This window comes from Coccomyxa subellipsoidea (assembly GCF_000258705.1).
Source record: "Coccomyxa subellipsoidea C-169, whole genome shotgun sequence".
Classification (NCBI taxonomy): domain Eukaryota; kingdom Viridiplantae; phylum Chlorophyta; class Trebouxiophyceae; family Coccomyxaceae; genus Coccomyxa; species Coccomyxa subellipsoidea.
The window spans coordinates 2,042,777-2,064,435 of record NW_005178040.1 but is presented as its reverse complement, the minus strand read 5'-3'; the positions used below and the strand labels follow the sequence as shown (position 1 = coordinate 2,064,435).

General features: G+C 53.9%; 4 protein-coding genes across 4 annotated transcripts; 3 read left to right on the top strand and 1 right to left on the bottom strand.

The window, feature by feature from the left end:
* The first annotated feature begins 87 nt into the window (after nt 1-87).
* On the top strand, nt 88-3,249 carry COCSUDRAFT_22252 (NADH-ubiquinone oxidoreductase). The gene is made up of 10 exons (XM_005650528.1): nt 88-187; nt 482-620; nt 747-896; nt 1,033-1,196; nt 1,296-1,438; nt 1,571-1,765; nt 1,932-2,075; nt 2,267-2,465; nt 2,691-2,841; nt 2,998-3,249. The coding sequence occupies exons 1-10, from the start codon at nt 141-143 to the stop codon at nt 3,067-3,069; spliced, it is 1,404 nt and encodes a 467-aa protein (XP_005650585.1). The 5' UTR covers nt 88-140; the 3' UTR covers nt 3,070-3,249.
* Nucleotides 3,250-5,911: 2,662 nt separating this feature from the next.
* On the top strand, nt 5,912-13,249 carry COCSUDRAFT_13072 (hypothetical protein; the record flags this gene model as incomplete). The annotated part of the gene is made up of 18 exons (XM_005650527.1): nt 5,912-6,007; nt 6,145-6,227; nt 6,464-6,675; nt 6,908-7,141; nt 7,325-7,438; nt 7,772-7,940; nt 8,298-8,526; nt 8,874-8,932; nt 9,216-9,355; nt 9,614-9,795; nt 10,042-10,155; nt 10,832-10,942; nt 11,013-11,060; nt 11,293-11,463; nt 11,581-11,671; nt 11,948-12,148; nt 12,523-12,710; nt 13,112-13,249. Coding segments are annotated over 18 exons (2,580 nt in total), but the record flags the coding sequence as incomplete, so codon positions are not given.
* Nucleotides 13,250-14,052: 803 nt separating this feature from the next.
* Nucleotides 14,053-16,118, bottom strand: COCSUDRAFT_35513 (putative amino acid transport protein; the record flags this gene model as incomplete). The annotated part of the gene is made up of 8 exons (XM_005650526.1): nt 14,053-14,197; nt 14,385-14,503; nt 14,599-14,692; nt 14,852-15,077; nt 15,220-15,455; nt 15,550-15,700; nt 15,788-15,906; nt 15,997-16,118. The coding sequence occupies 8 exons, from the start codon at nt 16,116-16,118 to the stop codon at nt 14,053-14,055; spliced, it is 1,212 nt and encodes a 403-aa protein (XP_005650583.1).
* A 2,652-nt stretch (nt 16,119-18,770) lies between these two features.
* On the top strand, nt 18,771-20,157 carry COCSUDRAFT_12682 (hypothetical protein; the record flags this gene model as incomplete). Its single annotated transcript, XM_005650525.1, has 5 exons — nt 18,771-18,864; nt 19,050-19,222; nt 19,419-19,589; nt 19,743-19,826; nt 20,020-20,157. Coding segments are annotated over 5 exons (660 nt in total), but the record flags the coding sequence as incomplete, so codon positions are not given.
* Between the last annotated feature and the right edge of the window lie 1,502 nt (nt 20,158-21,659).

The following is a 21,659-nucleotide window of genomic DNA, read 5'->3' as shown; positions in this document are numbered from 1 at the left end:
CCGGATGGAACGCCAGCACAGAACAGGCCGCCCTCGTGGCTCGTTCACTCCATTCCAACAATGCTGCATTCACATTCTGGGAATTGTGGCAGGGATCGTGTTCGACATAGTGAGAGGTTGGTTCGTAAATTGCCTATAAGATGCTTGTGAGGGGCTCTCGCGCAGCTGCACGTGAGCTCCAGAAAAGGTGAGCAAACACCACTGTACCCTACTTGTAGCTTGTCCTAGGCAGAGCATGGCACCTTTGCGTTGATGTACAGCTTAGAGGCTGCATTTTTACGGTCCTGCTGTTGTTCCTAGAATATGCATGGCTTTCAGCTTGAGTTCGCTTCCGTGCAACCGATTTTCTGTTTGGCTCTTTGCTGAAAGCATTCTGACTTGTAAACACCTTAGTCAGACGATGTCAGAATAAAACTGAAATAGTCTATTCACTATGATGCGCCATCAGATATGTTGACCACGGCTCTGTCTCGTGGTGCAGTCTTCTGCGATCCTTCTCTGCACAAGCCTCGCCCCCACCTCCAACGCCTCCTCCTTCGGAGAAGACAACATATGGTGGCCTCAGGGATGAGGATAGAATCTTCACCAATCTCTATCGTCAGGGAGACCCTTTCATCAAGGTCAGCTTTCACCCTCATATGGACCCGTGCCGTTAGTGCTTTACTGCTAAATTCTTTGAGGGGAATGCATCTGAGTGGAATTTCTATCCGTCAAGCTTTTGATGATATCTGCATGTGGCCTCACAGGGCGCCATGGCGCGCGGTGATTGGTATCGCACCAAAGACCTTGTAGAAAAAGGGTCCGACTGGATTGTGGGTGAGATGAAGAAGTCTGGACTTCGAGGGCGTGGCGGTGCAGGGTTCCCTTCTGGGCTCAAGTGGAGCTTTATGCCCAAGGTGCTGCTTAACTTGACATACAATTATTGCCTTGTATGTCTTGCATTCTCCCTGGTTAATATGAGGCGAGCTGCTGTGTTGTGCTGGGCTTACAGGCCGTTGCAGGTTGATCTCAAGGGATTGCAACATGCTGCAGGTGTCAGATGGGCGGCCATCATACCTAGTTGTCAACGCCGATGAGTCGGAGCCTGGCACATGCAAAGACCGTGAAATTATGCGCCATGACCCCCACAAGCTCATTGAGGGTTGCCTCATTGCTGGTGTGGGCATGCGCGCCCGGGCGGGGTACATTTACATCAGGTGAGAGCACCTGAAACGCGGTTGTCATGTGACCATTGCTGTTTACAACTCCCTGGATTTGCTAGTTGGGAGGGTGTATCAAGGGAAATTTTGGATCAGGGGGGAGTACTACAATGAGAGGCTAGCGCTGGAGCGGGCTCTCAGCGAGGCATACGCTAAGGGCTTCCTTGGAAAGAATGCATGCGGTTCTGGCTATGACTTTGACCTCAATGTTGCCTACGGTGCTGGCGCCTACATCTGCGGTAAGCCGCATTGTCCCATTGCTTTGCATTTCAGAGACCCGCCAATAACTCTACGGAAATACATTCCCGGCAGTATAGGTCAAACCTGCGCCCTGTCTCAATTCTTTTTTTAAATTATATTTGCTCTTTCAGGTGAGGAGACAGCGCTTATAGAGAGTCTGGAGGGCAAGCAGGGCAAGCCACGTCTCAAGCCGCCCTTCCCTGCAAATGTGGGCCTGTACGGCTGCCCCACCACTGTCACCAATGTGGAGACTGTGGCTGTGGCGCCCACCATCTTGCGGCGTGGCCCCGAGTGGTTTGCCTCTTTTGGCCGCAAGAACAACGCAGGTGGGTGCTTCTGCCCTTGCAAGCAGATTCTACCTGTTCTGTCTCTCTGCTCTCTGCAGACGCTCCCATTTGTTCTTCAAGAAACAGTCTAGCACCATCTTGAAACAAGGCGTCTGGACTTACAGCAAGGAAGGTGATTTTATATTGGTTGTGTTGGCCATGGCAGGCACCAAGCTGTTCTGCATCAGCGGCCACGTGAACACGCCCTGCACAGTGGAGGAGGAGCTGTCAATCCCCCTGCGCGAGCTCATTGAGCGGCATGCCGGCGGCGTCCGGGGCGGCTGGGACAACCTTCTTGCCATCATTCCTGGTGCGCCCAAGTGCTGAATCCTCATCTCGGGCCTTGGTATGAGGAGTATGTGCTGATTGAGATCTGCATCTATCCCTTCTTCCAAGGCTTCGTGATGAGTCCTCCAGCTTTTAATTTGTGAATGATGGCCTGCGTGGGAAGTACAATTGATTGCCTGTACTGCTGAAAAATCAAGATTGGACTACACGCAGGCGGCTCATCGGTGCCCTGCCTGCCCAAGAGGATCTGCGACGACGTGCTGATGGACTTTGACGCGCTGAAGGAGGCCCAGTCCGGTCTGGGAACAGCCGCTGTCATCGTCATGGACAAGTCCACTGACATTATCGATGCCATCGCCCGCCTCTCCTACTTCTACAAGCACGAGTCGTGTGGGCAGTGCACTCCCTGCAGGTATGGGACTTTCGACACCACAGAGATGCTTTCATATTTTCTGTGGTCTTTTTGTCAACTACTGACCGGCTGCAGCAAGTGTTGGGTATGTGGCTGGTGAATGAGCTGCTGCGGCTGCTTGCAACCACAGCCAAAATGCAATTTCTTTTGGTTTCTGAACCCTGTCATCCCCCGTTGTCATTAGCAGAGGACAGCTTGAATCTTGAGTGTGGTGATGTTGAACAGGGAGGGAGCACCGTGGCTGTACGACATCATGACCCGCATGAAGAAGGGGGATGCGCGGCTGGAGGAGATTGACATGCTGTGGGAGGTCACCAAGCAGATCGAGGGCCACACTATCTGTGCCCTCGGCGATGCTGCTGCCTGGCCTGTGCAGGTGGGCCCTGGCATTCTGGCGTGAAACATTCTCTGTCTTATCCTTGTTTGGTGCCTCCTTTTACTGGGCTTCGGTGCATGTGCTCTATGTGCAAATTTTTTGGTGGCTTGGCTGAGTATCAAGTTGCGAAGTGCGATGGTGTGTGACTGTGTACAGGGTCTTATCCGGCACTTCAGGCCAGAAATGGAGGAGAGGATTGGGCGTTTCTGTGAGCAGATTGCTGCATAAGCTGCGTCTTGTCTAATCTAGCATAATATGTCCGGAATGTTTTTGACAAGCTCAAGTAATTGACTAGGTCAGTCTGACGTAATCATCGCCACATTGGCAGCAATTCAGGCATCTTTGGGAGCATTTCTGTACACTGGACTCTGGGCTTCTATATGTAAAATACTGGAAAATGTCATATTCATTCACCGGCAGATCTGACACCTGCTAGTCGGACTCAAATGACACCTTGGGAAACCTATATTTCCTGTTGTCGTGTGCCAAGCCTTGCGGGCCAAGGCATATGAATATTCATTAATGCATTAGCACATAGGTAACCATTATGGCCATGATGGCGCAAACAATGAATGCTAGCTCTCGCGCCTCTGCAGGCTCCTGCATGCATGACTGGCCTTCATGTGATCAAATATACTATGCACTTTAATCCATGCAAACTCTGGGCACACTGCCGGCATATGCCTGAGGCCGGCCAGCCACGCGTGCATTGCTGCTGCATGCAGCAGCATGATGGGTTAGCTGCGCAGCTAACCCATCATCATCATCAGGCTGTGGGGATGCCTCGGTGCATTATGGGTGCATGATGCCTTGCATATCAAAGGCTGATCGCAGGCATCAGTTCGTGAAGCACCCTGTTGACATCGGCCGCTGCAATCTTGGCAAACATTCATGCAAGACGGCTGCATGGGTGACGATATCTGTGGACCCTGTTGTGACCCAGGGGTGAATGAAATTCAAACAGCCTCGACATCAGCAATCAGGCAGTTTCAAGCAACTTCAGAGGTGTAAGTATAGCTGAGGGTTCATCACTGCAGCTTTTTTACACAATACACAGATACAGTGTGTAAAAAACGCTTCTGGGATATTCATCGTCGGATCTGGGTCCAGACACTTACATGTGAGAATTTAGCTTGGCCTTGTGGCTCTCTACGGAGTTATTAGGAAGTTCATGACAATCTGATTGGAAGATCTCATCGAACTTTGTCTGTCCAAAGAAGACAAGAGCTGTATTAAGCGGCAATCTAGGAAGTAAAGTCATATGAGACCTTCCACAAAAATCTCCACTGGACAATAGCTAATTTGTGGTGCATGGTAAAATTATCAGCAATCCAGATATATTCCTGAGCTTTTCCTTTGCTATTAATATCCATACGTTCCGTCCTAGAGGTGACCATCCTTCTCTGTGAAGGGTTTGATGAGTGACTTACACTATTCGAGAGAAAAAAAAGAACGATCATTGGTGCAGTTCCTTGGTTTCCAAATGCCCGGATGCAGTCAGCAATCACAGGGCTGAATGAGATCACCGACCCAGGCAAGTTGCCATGCAGCGTAAAGTGAAACAGCAACAGCAGGCTCATGCAACAGATCAGAAGGAGGGCGACAGACGTACACCGAGGAGGTCAGTAAAGAGGAAACGGAATGCTGCAGCAGAGAATGGCCTGGATGAGGACCCCAGTCCCTCTGACCAGGACCAGCCTGGTGCATCAGTGACAAAGCAGGAAGAGGATGAAAGGCAGGACGCCAATGCGAGCCCACCTCATCCACCAGCCGGCTTTGTCACCTTGGTGGGCTGCAAGCAGGACTCAAACTACATTGCTGGCTGACATGCATGTCAGATGGAGGAGTGTATCAGGAATTCTGCACTGCTGCGGCATCATCACCAATTCAGGTTGCATGCGACTGTGCAGGTGCGCGAGAATGCCACACGGCGCTCAATATTCTTTGCAGTGTCCTGCCACGGCAGCGACTATCGGTTGGACAGGATGGCGCGCATTATGAAGTTTCTGGACGACCACGGCAGCTGCCGGGCAGAATGGCGGCCCTATGCGCGCCAGGAAGGGGAGTCAGAAGGGCAGCACCTGCAGCGCCTGAAGCAGCACTTCTCCTTTGAAAGTCAGCAGAGTGTCGGCACCGTGGAGCCCGTGCAAAAGGAGGTCACAGCCAAAGCAGGTGCGGAGGCTTTCATCTGTTTCTTGCTCAAAACCCATCTGTTTCTTGCTCAAATCAACAGAATATGAGTAATGTCACTCGATGCAACACACAATGCACTGGCAGCAATGTTGCGTTTGCTTGCTGTGCAGAGTCGCCTGTAGCAAAGAGGCAGAAGAAGGCAAAAACACCTGCGAAGGCTGCACGCCCGCCTGTCAAGCAGCCTGTCAGCCATAAGAATCCTGCTAAGAAGGCCAAAACAACTGCGGATGAGCCTGCTAGCAAGCAGAAGGCTGCGCAGCCAGCGCCAGCAAAGACTCCAGGCAGCGACAGGAAGTGCGCGATGAGGCTCACATTACCTGCCCCTCAATCAGAGCCCAAGAGGGAAACAGGCTCTGAGAAGGACGCCCCAGCAGAGGTCCAGGAGTCTGGCCCTACAGCAGAAGCAGAGCAGCTTGCAGATGAGCTCAGAACCATTCTCCCGCCAGAGCCAGCAGAGGTCAGGGAGTCTGGCCCTACGGCAGAGCAGCTTGCAGACGAGCCGATAACCACTGTTCCGCCAGCAGAGCCAGCAGAGGTAGCTGTGTGCCTGACGAGGCAGGAGTGGGAAGCAGAGCAGAACATGGGGGAGCTTGGCCGGCACCTGTGTGACAGCCACGCTGGCTTCCAGCAGCGCTGTGACACCTTCCACATGTTCCTAGAGTGGGCCTCCAACCTCCAACCAGAAGCTTGCTCCCTGCCTGTAAAACCTAGACCCTGCTTTTTCCGCATCTTACAATCGCGGCAGATCTGATCACTTGCAGTGGTGTCTAATGCTGGTGACATCAATGCAGGTCTCAGCGGGTGGGCACTGTGGTAAAAGGTTGATTGTGTGCTGGTGCGCAGGATTGACTCTGCGACTGCTGTCGCTGCGGAAGAGCTGGTGGGGCGGCAAGTGCGCGTGCTGTGGCCCCACGACAACGCCTGGTTCCTGGGCAGCGTCAGTAGCTACAACCCAGATGATGGCAAGCATGAGGTGAGCAGACTTTTAATGCACCAATTTTGAGAATTCTCTTCATTCTCTGGAGGGCACCTGATGTGCAAACATGCAGGAGAATCAAGCTTTTGCAGGATGACGCCATGCATGCAACATGTGTGCCGGCCTTGGCACAGGTGAGGTATGAGGATGGAGATATGGAGAGCATTCTGATGGCCACATCGAGGGTCCGACTGGAGGTCTCTGCTGGCGAGACCCTGTCGCCTCCATCAGCCAGTGACCTGGCCTTGACGGCACAGCATGTCTTCCGAGAGGCGAAAGAGAGTGCAGGTATTGCACTGTACACTCACTCATGCACCATGAACCTTGTGCAAGGGATCATTTCCCAGTGATGAAGGTCCTTCATGCGCAGAGTGCTTATGCATCTGATGATGCGCATGTTGAGTGACTTGCCTGTCTTGCAGAGAGCCGAAAAGAAGCAGAAGACATGCGCAGCCAGGCAGAGGAGCTGAGGACACTTGCAGAGCAGCAGGCCGCTGCTGCAGCAGGGAGTCGACCTGATGATCAGGATCCAGCGTCCAACGCACCTGAGGCCGGTGAGCAGACATTTGGGTTGGGGGAGGTGGTGTGGGCGCGCGAGAAGGGGTGGCCTGCCTGGCCGTCCGTGGTCATCACCCTGGAGAGCGCCAGGGATTTGTCACCCTTGAGTGAGCCCTCCCTCCCTGCCCTCCTCAGGGACTGCTTCACAATGACCTGTGTGTGTCTCATGCTGCACTCACACTACATGCTTGTTGATTGGCCCTGGAGTGCAAGAAAGGATGCGAATGATTTGCTTGATGTGAGATTGCTGCCATGTTGCCTTCCTGGCTCCCTTCATGTCTTGTGGGATGAGACATTTCCTGTATATTTTGTACTGAGGCTGGCTCGGGTGTGTGGTAGGGCCATGCAAGGGCGGCGTGACAGTGTGGTTCTTTGGCACCTACGAGATGGGCTGCATCAAGCCTGCGGAGATAGCGGGACTCAGGACCGGGCTGGACCAGGAGCTGCATGTCAAGTGCAAGCGCGCTGTCAAGGTGTTCCGACGCGCCCTGCATGAGGCCTACACCTACCTCCAGGCAAGCCTTCTTCCCTATGCAGAGCTAATTTTTTCCAGAGTATCTATGATCAGGACTGGTTGGACACCTAGGGCAGACGATGTGTATGTCCTGATCAACACCATTAGTCATTGTGGAGTACTAAGCGCCTAGCTAACTCTGGACTTGAGGATGCGCTGATTGTGGTGGTTCCATATGTTTACATGACCATACGTACTTGAATTATGATGTTATGCCTTGCTGCAGACGGGCACGCTGCCAGACCAGATGATCTTGGACAGCAATGATGAGTCATGGTTTGCCGATGCGGATGAGGCCCCTGATGGAGACTTCACTGGAGCAGACTTCCCTCTGAAGCTGGGCAAGAACCTGACTGGTGCACACCCATCACCTTGCTTTGTAAAAATCTTTGATCTTTGAAGTTAGTTTATGCTTGCGGCACGTGACTTCATTTCTTGTTAAACTACGGAGAAAGGAGATTATCATTCATATACAGAATGCTATGGCTCGTTCGGGCGGAGCAATAGCCGAATAGGCGTGCTGCTGAGTAATTCTACTGTCGCTGCACTTCCCAAGCTGGTGCATGTTATAAGTTGAAAATTGATGTGGAAGTCTCCTTCCTCCGCAGATGGGAGAACACAGATCATTTAAGCCTGGCATTTGTTACAGGAATCTACCTGATTTCGGTTGCATTGTCTGCTTTCTGCAGTGAACTCCCTGGGGCGGATTGAGTTCCTGCGCCAGGCCTTCCACAACAAGAAGTACCTGTGGCCGCTGGGCTACTCTGCCATGCGCACAGAGACCCTGCCCAACGGCAAGCGCATGGCCTGCCACTGCCAGATCCTGTCCTCGCCAGACACCCTCGCACCCATCTTCAGGTAGATTGCAGTCCCACAAGGTCCAGGCTGCTCTTGCCATGCATCACATGCATCTTTGATCATGGTGCCCGGAAGTCTGTGCCCGGAAGCTCCTGAGGAAGGCTGAATTACTGGATTTGTGCACGCCCGTCGTGACGCTTGCATCTCCACAAGCACCCTGCTCAATCAGACATCTGAGACATTGCATAGGACATGCAGAGTATGTGTCACTGGCAATTGACGTGGTGTGCTTTCGTGCACAACGGCTCCTGAGGAAGGCTGGGTGACTCGAGCTGTGCACGCCCGCTTGCACCTTCATGAGGGGGTTCCTTCTGTCATGCATGCTTGTGGTGCTGAAACACTGGGGGTGCGGCACAGGGTGACGCCGGAGGGGGGCGTTCCTGTGGAGGCGGACCACCCGGGGCGCGCATGGAAGGAGGTGCTGGCGGCCACGGGCGCGGAGCGGCGGGCGGCCGGCCTGTCGGGCCCGCGCATGTTCGGCCTGGACAATCCGGCCATCGCACGCATGATCCAGGCGCTGCCGCACGCCGGCCGCTGTGCCTCCTTTGACGCCTGGCTCGGCGAGCGGCCCCCCTGCGAACCCCTGGTGCGACTTACCATTTTCTACCACCCCAAACTCTTGCGTCAGCGCTTGGATCTTTCAGCGCCTCAACAGGCTGCTTTGTCGGCCCTTATTCCATGCACAGCGGCGCAGCCGAGGCAGCGCCGCATCTTTGCAGGCCACGCCTTGTGTCTCTTTGTTGAGATTTCCTGTCAAAGCAATGGCCACCTCTGGCCACTTGCTAGCATGGCGCTGTCTAGACTGTCTAGTGCGGAAGGTTGAGGAGTGGTGTGGGAACAAGGGAAAAGTTCACATCCCAAGACGAATGGATGGCTGGCGCGCAGAGCCCCGACGAGGAGAAGGAGCGGCTGGCCGTCCAAGCGGCAGCGCAGCGCCTGCCGGCCGGCATCCGCGCAGTGCCCGCTGATCGAGCAGTCCAGGGAGTCTGCAGGTCAGCCGCCTCCCCTACACAATCTCTCCTATGTTGGTTTCCATGACATCCACAAACTTTAAAAAGAGTTTCTACATGAAGCATTGGCTAACTGCGCTGGACTCCGCAGCAGTGATCAATCTCCGTGCAAGGCAGCTCATGCAAATGCCTGTGCACCCATGCTGGCTTGAGCCAACTTGGATGGCATGGTTCCAGGGAGCAGAGGGTGAACGATTAAGGCGCTAAGGGTTTCCTCCATGCACCCTCAATGTTATTGACAGTCGGGTTGTGAACATGCGCACAGTGTGTGCGGGGAGGAGGAGGAGACGGATGCCAACCACCTGCTGCAATGTGATGGCTGCCGCGAGTTCGTGCACATGGACTGCTACGGCGTCGGCGCGCCGCCGGAGGGCCGCCTCTGGCTGTGCGATGTCTGCAAACTGGGTGCGCTTTGCTGCAGCTCTCTTAGATTGTGAGGTGCCTAGATCCCTGCCCAGAGCTGACATAGTGGTATCAGCTACTTCCTAAGGTGCCTTTATGCATATGGATCAGGGGGTGCTTCCTGTGCGTGGAAGTTGATCCTCTATCCAATGGTGGTGGCTTGCCACTGAGAAGAAATTGGGGGAAGCTTTGCATGATTTGTGCAAAGTGGTTGTTGAAACCATTTGGTACACAAGCTAAATCTGTGGTGCACCTGCCCAGGCCCGAGCCGGGCGCCTGCATGCGCCCTGTGCCCTGTGGAGGGCGGACTGCTGAAGCGCACCACGTGCGGCCGCTGGGTGCACTCGGCATGCACGCTGTGGGTTCCCGAGACCGCCATCGACTGCGACGTGGGCCTCGTGGACGGCCTCCAGTATATTCCCAAGGCATGCCACAGACTCCCAGTACAGACTCCAATAAGTGATCTCATCATCCCACACCCCAAGAGGGATGATCTCATTACTGTATACCTGAGTGTTTCCTCTGGTATCATATATCTTAAGAGCTCTCTCATCTTTCACATTCACAGTGGAGGCTGTGGACTGGCTTCAAGGCATCTTTGGCAGGGACACATGCAGAGGGATTTTCATCTAAAGGATCTGCCAGATATATGCTGAGATGCAGTGTGGGAATTGCAGGGGCGCTTCCAGCTGAGCTGCGCTGTGTGCAGCCAGGCGTACGGCGCGTGCATCCAGTGCGCCGGCCACCGTTCCTGCTGCGCCTCCTTCCACCCGCTCTGTGCCCGCGCCGCCGGCCTTTGCATGGTAACTCCCCTGGTCTCCCTCGCCTCCTGATCTTTGGCAAAATCCCCAGCACAGCCCTGCGGAACTGTCCGAGCCTGTGTGGCCATTCAAATATTGCAATTTTAGGGCAGGGCCCGTGGTTGCTCTGCAGACTAATATATCCAAAGCTGCAGCTGGGTCATGGGTCATACTGGTGCAGGTGGCGGTGCGGGATGAGTACGAGTCTGACAGTGAGGCAGAAGAGGAGGACGCCAGCGCGCATGAGAGCGACGAGAACAGAGCGCCCAACTGCGCTCCAGCGGGCCTGCGCTCACAGCAGAAGGTCGTGCAGCAGCAGCGGGTCATAACTCTGCGGGCTGACTGCAGCGATGCGGCGGGCGGAGAGTCCGGGGCCAGCCCCAAAGACACAGCCTCTGACGACCGCATGCCTGACAACCAGCCGCGCTCGTCTGATGTTAGCGAGCAGACCAGCTGTGCGCCTCCCGAGGGCCGAGGCCCCGTGGCCGGCAGTCGCTTTCTTGAGACTTTAGCGCGGACGTTCGGCAGGGAAAAGGCTGTGCGAACAGCACAGCTGCCCGCAACTGCCAGTGCGGCAGACGGTCGCCCGCCTGACACGGAAGCTCCTGCAAGGACTGGCAGCTCGCTTAACTTGGGCGCGCCGCGCGCCGGCGCTGCGGCAAAGGCGCCGCGGCCGAAGCGGGTGTGGAGGGAGGGAACAGCGCTGAGCGCGGGGCTGCGGCTGATGTGCTACTGCCCGCGCCACACCGCCCTCCTGGAGTCCTCCACTCTCAAGGCCCGCATGTCTATTGTCACCGGGCGGCCCCTGCGCGGCCTCCACTCGCGCAACGAGCAGGATGCCCCTGCGCAGCGACCAGCAGCCTCCGACCCCCCTGCCTCCCTCCCGGGCCCTGCGAGCACAGATTCAGGTATGGTGACACCCCTGCCTGAATTTATGCTCTGTGGCCTGTTCAGCAAATCTGCCTTGGGAACAGTGGCCTTCCCAGGCAACAGTGCGCCATGATGCCTATTTATCATGGGAGAGTGGAAATGTGTGGTACACCGACCAGTCAATGCCCAGCAGTACGGTGCATGTCCATATTTGCTCTATTTACTGATGGGAAACCCGCCTGTCTGTCAGCAGGGGTGCTGACAGCGCAGACAGCGCCCTGCTCGCGATGCATACCGTACAACCACGAGCTGCGCCGCGGCCACCGGGCCCCAGACGCCATCGTCGCGGCCCTCGCCAAGCGCGCCTTCGTCCGCGCGACTCCCTACCTCGTCACCATGGCGCGCACGCAGCCGCCGGCCTTGACCGGCGCAGCGGCTGCAGTGCCGGCAGTGCGCCGTCACAGCGAGCGGCAACCGTCGGAGCTGTTCCTGGAGGCGGCGGCGCAGGCGGCGCGGTCCAATGGGGTGTCGGCCGGAGTAAACAGCGCGGCAGACGAGCGGGGGCCGGCGCCGGGCGGCCGCGCCGTGCAGTCCCTAGCGGAGCGCTTCAAGGAGATGCGGCGCACCGTTACGGCGCGGCTCACCTGCGGTGCGTGGACACTCCTCAACAGGCAGGGTGTGAGCAGGGTACTTTGATTACAATGCTTGGATAAAGCTCCCCCTGTTCCAAGACATGCTACGCCAATGTGATGCAGCAGTGGAGTGCAAAAAGACGTTGAGCCCGTGTGTGAATCCAGGCCCTTGACTGAGCGATTGAGGGTTTCGGCCGCCTTTGATGTCCCAGCTCAAATTAGAGGCTTCCCCTTCCCCTCTACCAATGCCAAGACTCTTGCCTGACAGGGTGTGTGCTGACCGGCTGGCCCAGGCAAGAGCGCGATCCACGGCTGGGGCGCGTTCACCAAGGTGCCGGCGGCGGAGAGCGACATGCTGGTGGAGTACATGGGCGAGCTGCTGCGGCGGCCGGTGGCGGATGCGCGCGAGCGCCGCACCTACGACCGCCTCGTGGGCGCCGGCACCTACGTCTTCGGCCTCTCCGACGAACTCGTCGTCGACGCCACGCGCAAAGGTGTGCGCCCTTTTCAAGTTGAATTTAACAGAGGCGAGAATTCGAGACATGACGGCGGTGTGAGCGCCAATGTGCTGCAAATGGGCTGCATGATTTTGCCTTACTAAGAGGTCGTCTAAGGCCTTAGGGGCAAGAGGAACTCGACATCAGTGAGGGTTTTCTGCATTGTCGTGGGGCTTGACTTCCACCCTGGCATGCATCGATCAGGGAGTGGTAAGATTGACAAGTTTACTCCCAATTTGCAGCCAGCGCAAGGCAATCTCAGTCTGGAAGTGAACGCTGCATGCTGCTGGGACACCTGGCATGTGGATGGGCTGGTGGCAATGGAGTTGAGTGCGGTAGTTGAGGGCATGGGCATGTGCGGGCATGTGCAGGCAACATGGCGCACCTGCTGAACCACTCGTGCGAGCCCAACAGCTACAGCCGCACCGTCTCCGTGCGCTGCCCCGACACCGGCACGCTCTCAGACCACGTCGTCATCTTTGCCAAGCGCGCCATTGCCGCCGGGGAGGAACTCACCTACGACTACAGGCGCGCACCTTCCCACAGCACCCCACACAAAGTTGACATCGAAAGTTTTTACATTGAGAGAAGGAAGCCATGCCTAGATATCAACAGAAACAGCGAATGGTTGAGGCGGCTGCACCTGTGCGTTATAACTCGGGCACAATATCCACAAATATAGAGGTTGAGTTGCCTCTGCTTGCACCATCTTTGGTTTTCTTTTCACAGATCTTGTCCTTACGGTCCAGCTAGGGAACCATTTTCTTTATGCCCTGCTTGACAGAGCTTGGGCTCTCACGGGTCTGATTGTGTGATCACAACAGTGCTGCATTGTGTACATTTGGCTTGGCAGAAGGCAGGCAAATTTGGCAGGTCAAGCTGGCACCTCAGGGTCCAGTGGATTACAAGACAGGTGAGCAAGTGGCGGGGTGGGCGCGCAGGTTCTCCGGGGAGGAGCAGCTGCCATGCAACTGCGGGGCGGCCACGTGCCGCGGCTTTGTGAACCTGCCCAAGGCCAGCGCGGACAGCGATGTGCAGCTGGTGCTGCGGTCGCGCCTGAAGCCCTATATCACCCCTGCTGCAAACCTAGCAAAGTGATGCGAATTAGGGCGTCTATTAGGATTCAATCAAGTGTCTACATCATTCCTGGATGGTTCAATTATCAGACTTTACTTCAGGAGTGCCGCCAAATTTATTATTAGTGAGATGGCGCTTGTCAAGGCGAGCATTTCATGTGCAGCTTACTGACTGCCAGATCTGTGGAATTTTTACAGTACACAAAAAGCCTTGCACAAGCAAAGTCATGTCCAGCATCTGAATTTGGACCGCAGCGCGCTCATAGGGCATGTCAAATGTATCTGACTCTGGCCAGTGCCTTGAAGTGACTGGAGGATTAGGCAAGAGAATTTCTTTAAAGCTTCTTTTATCATGAGCACCCAAAACTGAACCTACTCAATAAACTGTCTTTAACGTCCCCATTGATGCAAGGTCAAGAATTTGGCATACTTTAGCGATGTACATTTGGAGAGTAGAGGACATATCTCCTAATTTGGCCAACACCTCCATGGAAAAAGGGATCCTGCTCTTATTTGCATTAATCGCGAACATCAAAATTCCCTGAAATCTGTACTCTTGATGCTTATGACAGTCATGATCAGCAAAGTTTCCGCATGCGATCACGGTTATTTAGTTTTTGAGGTCGTGCAGCATGCTCATCACTGCATTGGTGGTCCCAATTGCTGACAAAATAATGCCCACAACTACAATTGCAACAACTACTAGATATTCTGAGCGGCTGATGTGCCTGCAGCATGCACAGACACTTGAGTTCAGTTTTAAACCAGTCACTTTCGCATGCAAAATCAAACAGAGAACAATGAAATCGTCTCGAGAAACATCACTCACCCGTTTGACATTTGCAGAAAAAAGAGCGCTGGGACGACCACACAGACCGACAGCCCGAAGAGACCCCCAATAAGGGCAGCCATGTAGGCAAAGAATGGCAGCGACAAGGCAATAACAACAGTGCTGGCAACCAGTGCCGTTCTGACCACCAAAGACACAGCAAGTGCTGCAGGTCCACTTTTAGGTGCCCTGCCAATGACCACAGCACAGTTGCAATCATGCCGGGAACCACCATTCTCATACTTAGACCAGTGCCTGTGCAGCAGAGACAGCAGTGCAGTATCACGCAGGGTGGATTTGCTTGCCATTGTTGGAAAGCAAGAAGCACCTTTGGAGGGTTCGTGCTTCATCTGGTTCCCCAGGCAAGGGCTTGTATTGTACAGTAGAGGCAGTGGCAGGCAGCACCTCCTCAATAGCGGAGGCTATGGGAGCCAGAACCAGGGCATACTGCATCACAAAACATACACGGCTGATATCACTATACATGCCAAGAAATGCATGTGCATTTGAAATGCCCAAATTGCCTGTGGAAAGTGCCACACCTTTGTGAACGGAGACAGAATGGTGATCCATGTGGCCAGATGGGTTGGGATTGCATGAGCAACTCTGTGCTGCATGCTGAGCGTAACATTGCTCCTGTCCACACGCAAAGAGGGTCAGCCTCCCATCACATAAGGCGGAGTAGCATCTGCCAGATAAGAGTCCTAAATAGGTAGATAGGTACATGCTACCGTGAAATGTCGGAAGTGTTCTGATCAATACATGCAAAGACGGCGAGAGCAAATGAGGGCGTACTCCACATCATCGCCAAAGGCCAGGTAGCCAAGCACAGCCATGGCGGCATACAAGGAACAAACGATGGCAAAGGTGAAGTCCAGCACTCTGGGGTACTGCTTCGGGTTCTTCATGGCAGTGTAGAGCGATGGGAACAAGCTGTGGCCCCCATAGATGTAGGACAGAAGCCCGATCGAAAGAGGGACGCCCCTGCCACGAAGAATTGGTGCATCCGTGTGTGGGAAGCCTGCAAATGTGGACAGTAGCGATCAGGTATTTGTTCAGCAGCTTATGATATGGAACGCTCACAGTGTGACTGGCTCACATGTGGCAAAAGTTGGTAGACACAAGCTTCAGCAGACGACAAGAGGTGTTGCCAACAAACACACCAAGAGAAAAACCTTCCCAGCCAACGAGGCCAGTCAGGGAAAAAGCCGTGAAGACTCCAGCTGCTGATAAGTAGGCGAGCAGGCTGAAGTTTCGCAGGTAGACCGTGGGCAGCATCAGGGCTGCCGCCACCAGCACCCATGACTGCTTTGCTGACCCAAAGATTCCGCCAAAAGGCTTAAAGTTTGGGGCCAGAGCTGACAGATTGTCCCCCTCCATGATCAGAAACTCCACAGCACTGCAGAATGACACGGCTCAAATAAGATAGGATACCAGTATGCAGCTGACAAATTACCGCACCCAGCCCTTTTCGAGGTGCAGTTGGGTCAGACCTGAGGTACAGCTCAGCATAGAGCAGGATAGCAACGAACACTCGCCCCTTTCTGCCAAACGCATACTCCCCAATATCGGGGTACGTCAGGATCCATGGTGCCTTGGACATGCATCTGCCGAGCAGCTTTCCAGTGTACAAAAATATACAACCTGCATGCCACAAATTCTTACGGTGAAGAGCGGCAAGACCCTTTGTAATCCCAGTTAATGATGACGAATATGGACTGAGAGCCGCACCTAGAACAATAAGAAGCAGCAAGCTGATCCAGCCCATCTGCGCAATAGCGTAGGGTGTTGCTAAAAGGCCCACGCCACACATAATATTGATGGAGTTGAACAGCGAATGGAAAAAGCCGCTCTCCCCCGGTACATACACCTGCTTGCCAGCCAAAGTAAGTCGCAAGTGAAACTCAAGTGTTGCAATTGAATTGTTTCATGATCCGCACCTGCTCAGCTGGGTCATAATGAAGGCCCTCAGGAATGTTGCTGCCGAATTCAGGTGTGGGAGGTTGACCAAGGAGAGAACAATCAGCCTCAACCAAAGGCGAGCCTCCTGCCTCCTTCCCATTGCATGCTACTCTTGACTCCACATCAAGGAACATCCCTGCTGTATTGTCTCTCGCGCCTGTTGTATTGTGAGATGACCAAGACCAGATGAATTTTTGCAACCTTTCTGGTCGATCAAGTGAAATTCAATAGAGTGATAGTATCACTGCGATAAAATAAGCGAGAGGCTGTCTAAAGGACTATTTTTTTGGCTTGTATTTTCGACGCAGTCACATCAAATCCATTCTTGGACAGTATGTCTGTTTTTATCCTGTGCTCTACGTTGATGTGCAGAGCTTAATTTAAGATTGTTCTCCACATAAAAGGGATACTCACACTAGTCTGTACGTCATCAGAGATTACATCGTGGTGCTTATTTCCAACCTTCCTAACGGGTGCCCTCCCATTGAGGATATCTCGTCACTGCCTGTTCGGGATGGCTGTTGACCTAGTCGCACAGTACAACATCCAGCAGTTTGAATAAAGCACGGAAGAGGTTATGCAAACGCAGAAGCCCAGAGACACAAGACTTGTCATATCACGTGCATGTTCACGTGAAGGCACGTGCACAGAGACAAGTAATTATGCTGAAGACGGGTCCATTTCCACATAATTAATTGCGGGAACATATTATTCTTGTTGATCAACAAAGGATATCAGTGCAGGGATCGATTCCTATAAAATTACTTGAGGTTGATCTGGGGACTGATCTGCTATGAACACCACCAATAATAGTAACGATGGTAATCTTGTACGCTGAAGAAATGTTCCTCTTCCAATAATTATTTCGTTCAGTGCCTATCTGAGTAATTGATCTGAGACTCGACAATTTCTTGCGTCAGGTACTGTGGACAATTACATACAAGCAGTGACCCAGAAAGGAGGGACGGCATGTTTGCAGATCCTCGAAAAGCTGCTACAGATCCAAGTAAGTTCAAAGGATACCCATGGCAAGCACCGAGCTTGGCCACAACCCTGCCGCTGAGCAATTCAGATGTCTATGTAGGTGTGTGCGCGGTGCTGTCTTCGTTTTGCGGGTGTATCTGGCGAGATCTATGCACTTCCCGCACCCAGGATCCGGGACCTGCAGGCAGCTGTGTCAGCTTTGCATGCCAGCGCGCAGGAAGCAAGCAATCCGTCGTCCACAGGCAAGACCAGAGGCATGGTACATTGGACTGGACAAGCTTAAAGAACGGCTGCTGCTCTCTGCTGTGTTGAAGTTTCCTTGCATATAACTGATGGTGGGTCTTGCTGGGAGCAGAGGGGACAGGAGCCCAGGCTGATGCAGGCGCACAGGCGTGCCCGGTGTGTCTGGGAGCACTGCAGTGCACAGATGGAGCGGCGCTTCCCGCACCCAGCAGCGACTTGACCACAGCAGTGCAGCACGCAAGCGGCAGCCCTCAGCCGTGGGTCCCGGTCACAACAGCCTCTGTTGCCGCGATTGCCGAAGCTGTCAGGTGAGGCAGCCGCATGAGCCGCCATCAGCTGCATGCAGTGTCCTCTGCAGAGCCCTGCATGCATGGTGTAAACATTCTTAGCCAAACACACCCCTGTTGCCTTGGTCATGTAGTAAAGCGAGCCGCCGCCATGTCCCCAGGAGCACTCATTTAGTCATTATGGGTTGTCGTTTGGTGCGCAGGCAGGAGGGCCACGAGTTCAGTAGTTTCTGGCTGGATGTGTCGCTGCCGGGCGCGGCGCAGGTGCGGCAGCAGGCCGTCTGGCACTGGCTGCGCAGGGACGCCGCCGTGCTGCCAGCGCTACCGGGACACTCGCCGTCTGTCGATGTGGTGGACCTGAAGACGGCGCTGCGCCATACTCTCGGGGGGCCCTTTGCACAAGAGCTGCGCTGCCGGCAGGACCCAGGCGAGCCAGCTGCTTTGAGGAATGGACCATTTAGTTTAGCTAGCGCAGCACTCTTGGGCAATATCCCAATACGGGTGCAACTGTGGCTCTGGCCTGCCACTGGTCCATGACGGCACAATTGAAACAAACAGTCTACTACTCGTTGCAAGGTGTGGAGGGAGTATGAAGAAGAAAAGCTGCTAACTGCATGTACAAGATGGGCCTGACTGAAATTTGAATGCGCTCAGAGGCTGATTTGCGGATCGGGCTCACCTTTGCGCACCCGGCTACTGCCACAGAGGCAGACTTCTTGTTTGGCAGCAATGGCAAGGGGCGAGGGGCAAAGAGGAAGCGAGGCGCCGCGCCTGTGCAGCTGGGTATGTGACCTGCACCGTGACACCAGCTGTAGCAGCAAAACACTGCATTCAACGTGACTTGATTTGTGTATTGCACAGCGTAGAATCACAGCACTTTAACTTCATAGTATGAAATGTCGCTATCCTGTGGCAGGCAGGTCTGCGTCGGAGGCCCTGGCACAGGCGGCTGCCAAGATGATGGAGTTGAAGTTTGGCCAGGAAGTCAGGATCCCACCGCTCCCTCCTGCACAGCCTGCGTCTGTCTTTGTGCGGCCAAGGAGGGAGGCAGTGTATGTTGGAGGCTACTACCTGAAGCTGCAAAGGCGAGCAGCTCAAACTGACACTTTTTGCACTTTGCATGTAATCATTCGACCATAAGGTCTCGTTATACCATGCATGCAGATGACGTACACAGACTGAGATGAGTTGGACTGCTGTTCTGCAGGGACATCAGCCACACGCCGTTTGTCATAGACGGGATGCGCAAGGGCCGGACGAGCATCCAGGAGGAGGTTGAGAGGGTCGTGCTGCCTCACCTGCGCTGCGACGGGTCCAAGTTCATCTCTGCAGGTTGCTACCTTGCTCAATCCTCCCACCCCACTGCTCTGCAAGGATATAATGCAGAAGACGTTCGCAAGGACCTGCTGTGAAATGTTGCTCTACCTCCTTCAACCTGACTTTTTCTAGTCGAAGTCCCATGGCAAATCTTGTACAAAATGATCATGCCGCCCTGGAGGAACTCTTGTGTCTGGCAGGCCGAGAAGACATGAATGTGAGGATGCTTGGCAGCGGGCGGCCCTTTGTGCTGGAGATCGCCAATGCACGGGCAGCGATGCCTGCCTTGGAGTGCTTCGAGCAGATGGCAGACAGCCTGAATCAGTCCGGCGTTGGAGTGGAGGTCAGGAAGCTGCAGCCGGTCGACAAGGACGTTCTGAAGCTCATCAAGGTGCGACTGCTGGATGGAATAGCATGCGCGCAATTGCATGCACCAAGCTCTCTCTGCTGCCCTTATGCTTGCTGGTCTTTCTCGTAGAAAGAAGGCACTCCCAGTATGCTGATCTCCCAATGTGTAATCCCAAAGAGGCATTAGCAGGTTGTTGTGTAAACACCAAGAGCATACCAAGAGCCTGAGAGCTGTGCAGGCGGGCGAGCAAGAGAAGCAGAAGTCCTATCTGGCCACATGCTGGTTGCCCTGCCCAGTAACGCCCGCCATCCTGGAAAACATCAACTCGAGCGAGAACCTCGTGCTGCAGCAGCGCACACCTACGCGTGTGGAGCACAGGCGAGCCATGCTGGTGGGGCCCCCTCCTGCGTGACTGAACTTGACCACCTTTTAAGCGCTTGACTGTTTGCTGACTGTGTGCTTGACTGCCTGAGGAATCGTATTGTGTGGGCTGAAATTGCTGGGCTGCATGTGGTGGTTTTTAGTGAGCTTCTGCGCATGACAGGTGCGAGAGAAGACCATCTACTCAATGAGTGCAGAGCCTGTGGAAGGCGATCCCCATAGCTTGGTTCTGCGCCTGCGCACTCAGGTGGCCTTTCTGACCACTTTTTAAAGATATTCTCTCTTCTATCTGGGCTGAGGGGCTGCGCAAATGTATCCTTGTCGTATCGTATCGTACAGTGCAGTCAATCAATGCTTTACATTCTCCCTTCTCTCTTAATTTGTTTCAGGAATGGCAGGCAGCGTCCTGATGGGTCTGCCAGAAGCTGTGTGATGTGCAGGCTGGCACGTACATAAAGGAGTTTGTGCATTCTGACGACGGCCGCACCACTCCCAACCTTGCTTCTCTTGTGGGCTGTGAAGAATCTGCTAAGATTCTTGACCTGGATGTGCTCGAGGTCCACATGGAGTTCATATAAATCATACTACATGATATAATGACAAGTTAGCAGAGCTCTGCACGACAAATACCAGCCACATCTTCGGCACTGTACAAGTGCACGAGTGTTGCTTATACCCGCATTAGTAACGAAGCAAGTGGGATTTCTGTGTAATGAGGATCTCATGGTGCTGTCTACATCTCAATGGTGGTGGACCATGAAAGGGCACCTGGCTAATTTGCTAGCCCTCAGCAAAGCAGCAATGGCACTCACAATCTTTAAAGGATTATTCACCTATCATGAAACAACTCAGTGCTGACCTCTGCATGTCTTATTCAATTTTGTAAATTGCATCTACATAGTACACCGGACTGCTCCTGAGGGCGCCACTCTAATTAACACTGCCGGAGATGAACTCCACACCCTGACCACTGGCCCAGGACTCTATAGCCCCTCCTGATGCAATCCCTGGCAGGCTTTTGAGGGAACATGACTGGTATGGGAAGACATTGATGTTGGCGTTCCGACACCCAGAAGTTCTTGCACAGAACACAAAGACACTGCAGTTGTTCTGTGCAAAGCAAATGCCACAGCAATCTGCCGCGGTGGCAGTGGTCACTGTTCGGATCAAGTCGCCCTTGTAGTTGGTGTTCTGCACCAGATTGCACCTGTTTCGAGCCCCCCCTGTTGGCACAAGTCAGGAGCATCAGAACAGGGAGAAACGCAAGACGTACCTGCAACGTTCACATGATCATTGGTCGTTCAGGCTATGACAGCATACCTGAATAGTAGGGCGAGTATGAGCCTCCACTAGTGTTCCCATTTGTGTAAGAAATCCGATTGTTGCTGTTGTTTTTTGAGTTTGCGTTGCTGTTAGTGTTGGTGTTCGTGTTGACGTTCGTATTTGGTTTTGCATTGCTGTTCTGATTGGAATTAGCATTCGCATTGGTATTTGTATTATTCAGGAACGTATTGATGATTATTGTCTGGCCATTCGGCAGCACGGTTGTCTGCGTTTGTGTGGGTTGATCTGGCGTCTGTGCAGTGACGCAGAGCACACAGCACAGACTAACAAACAACAGGGATGCAGGTGTCAACATTGCAGCATATCTAGGCCGCGAATAGCGTCCAAAACAGCCGCAAAGCAGTCAATCCATTCCCTTCTTGACGGACGCACGGAAGCTGAACGCGCAGCTGCCTCTCAAGGGTACAGGGACGTCAGCTTCAGAATTTTGAATATGCCGGTTGCTGGATTATGCAGCGAACCGACCCTGAGGTGTGCCCTTGTGTCGTGACATGCGCTTTGCATGTAGCAAATGACATATACATATGAATGCATTGCTATGTGCGGCCGCCGGCATGCATGATGCGCGCAGCCGGTACGACCGATACCATATACGGAGACCGGTGGTGCCCAGGCGCTGATATGAAATCACCGGGGTAATGAAGATTGAACTAGACCTGAGCCTAGACTCTGACCTTTGTCCGGGGTTTCTGGGATAATTGTACTCCGGGCCTCATTCTTTACCTCCTGATCATCA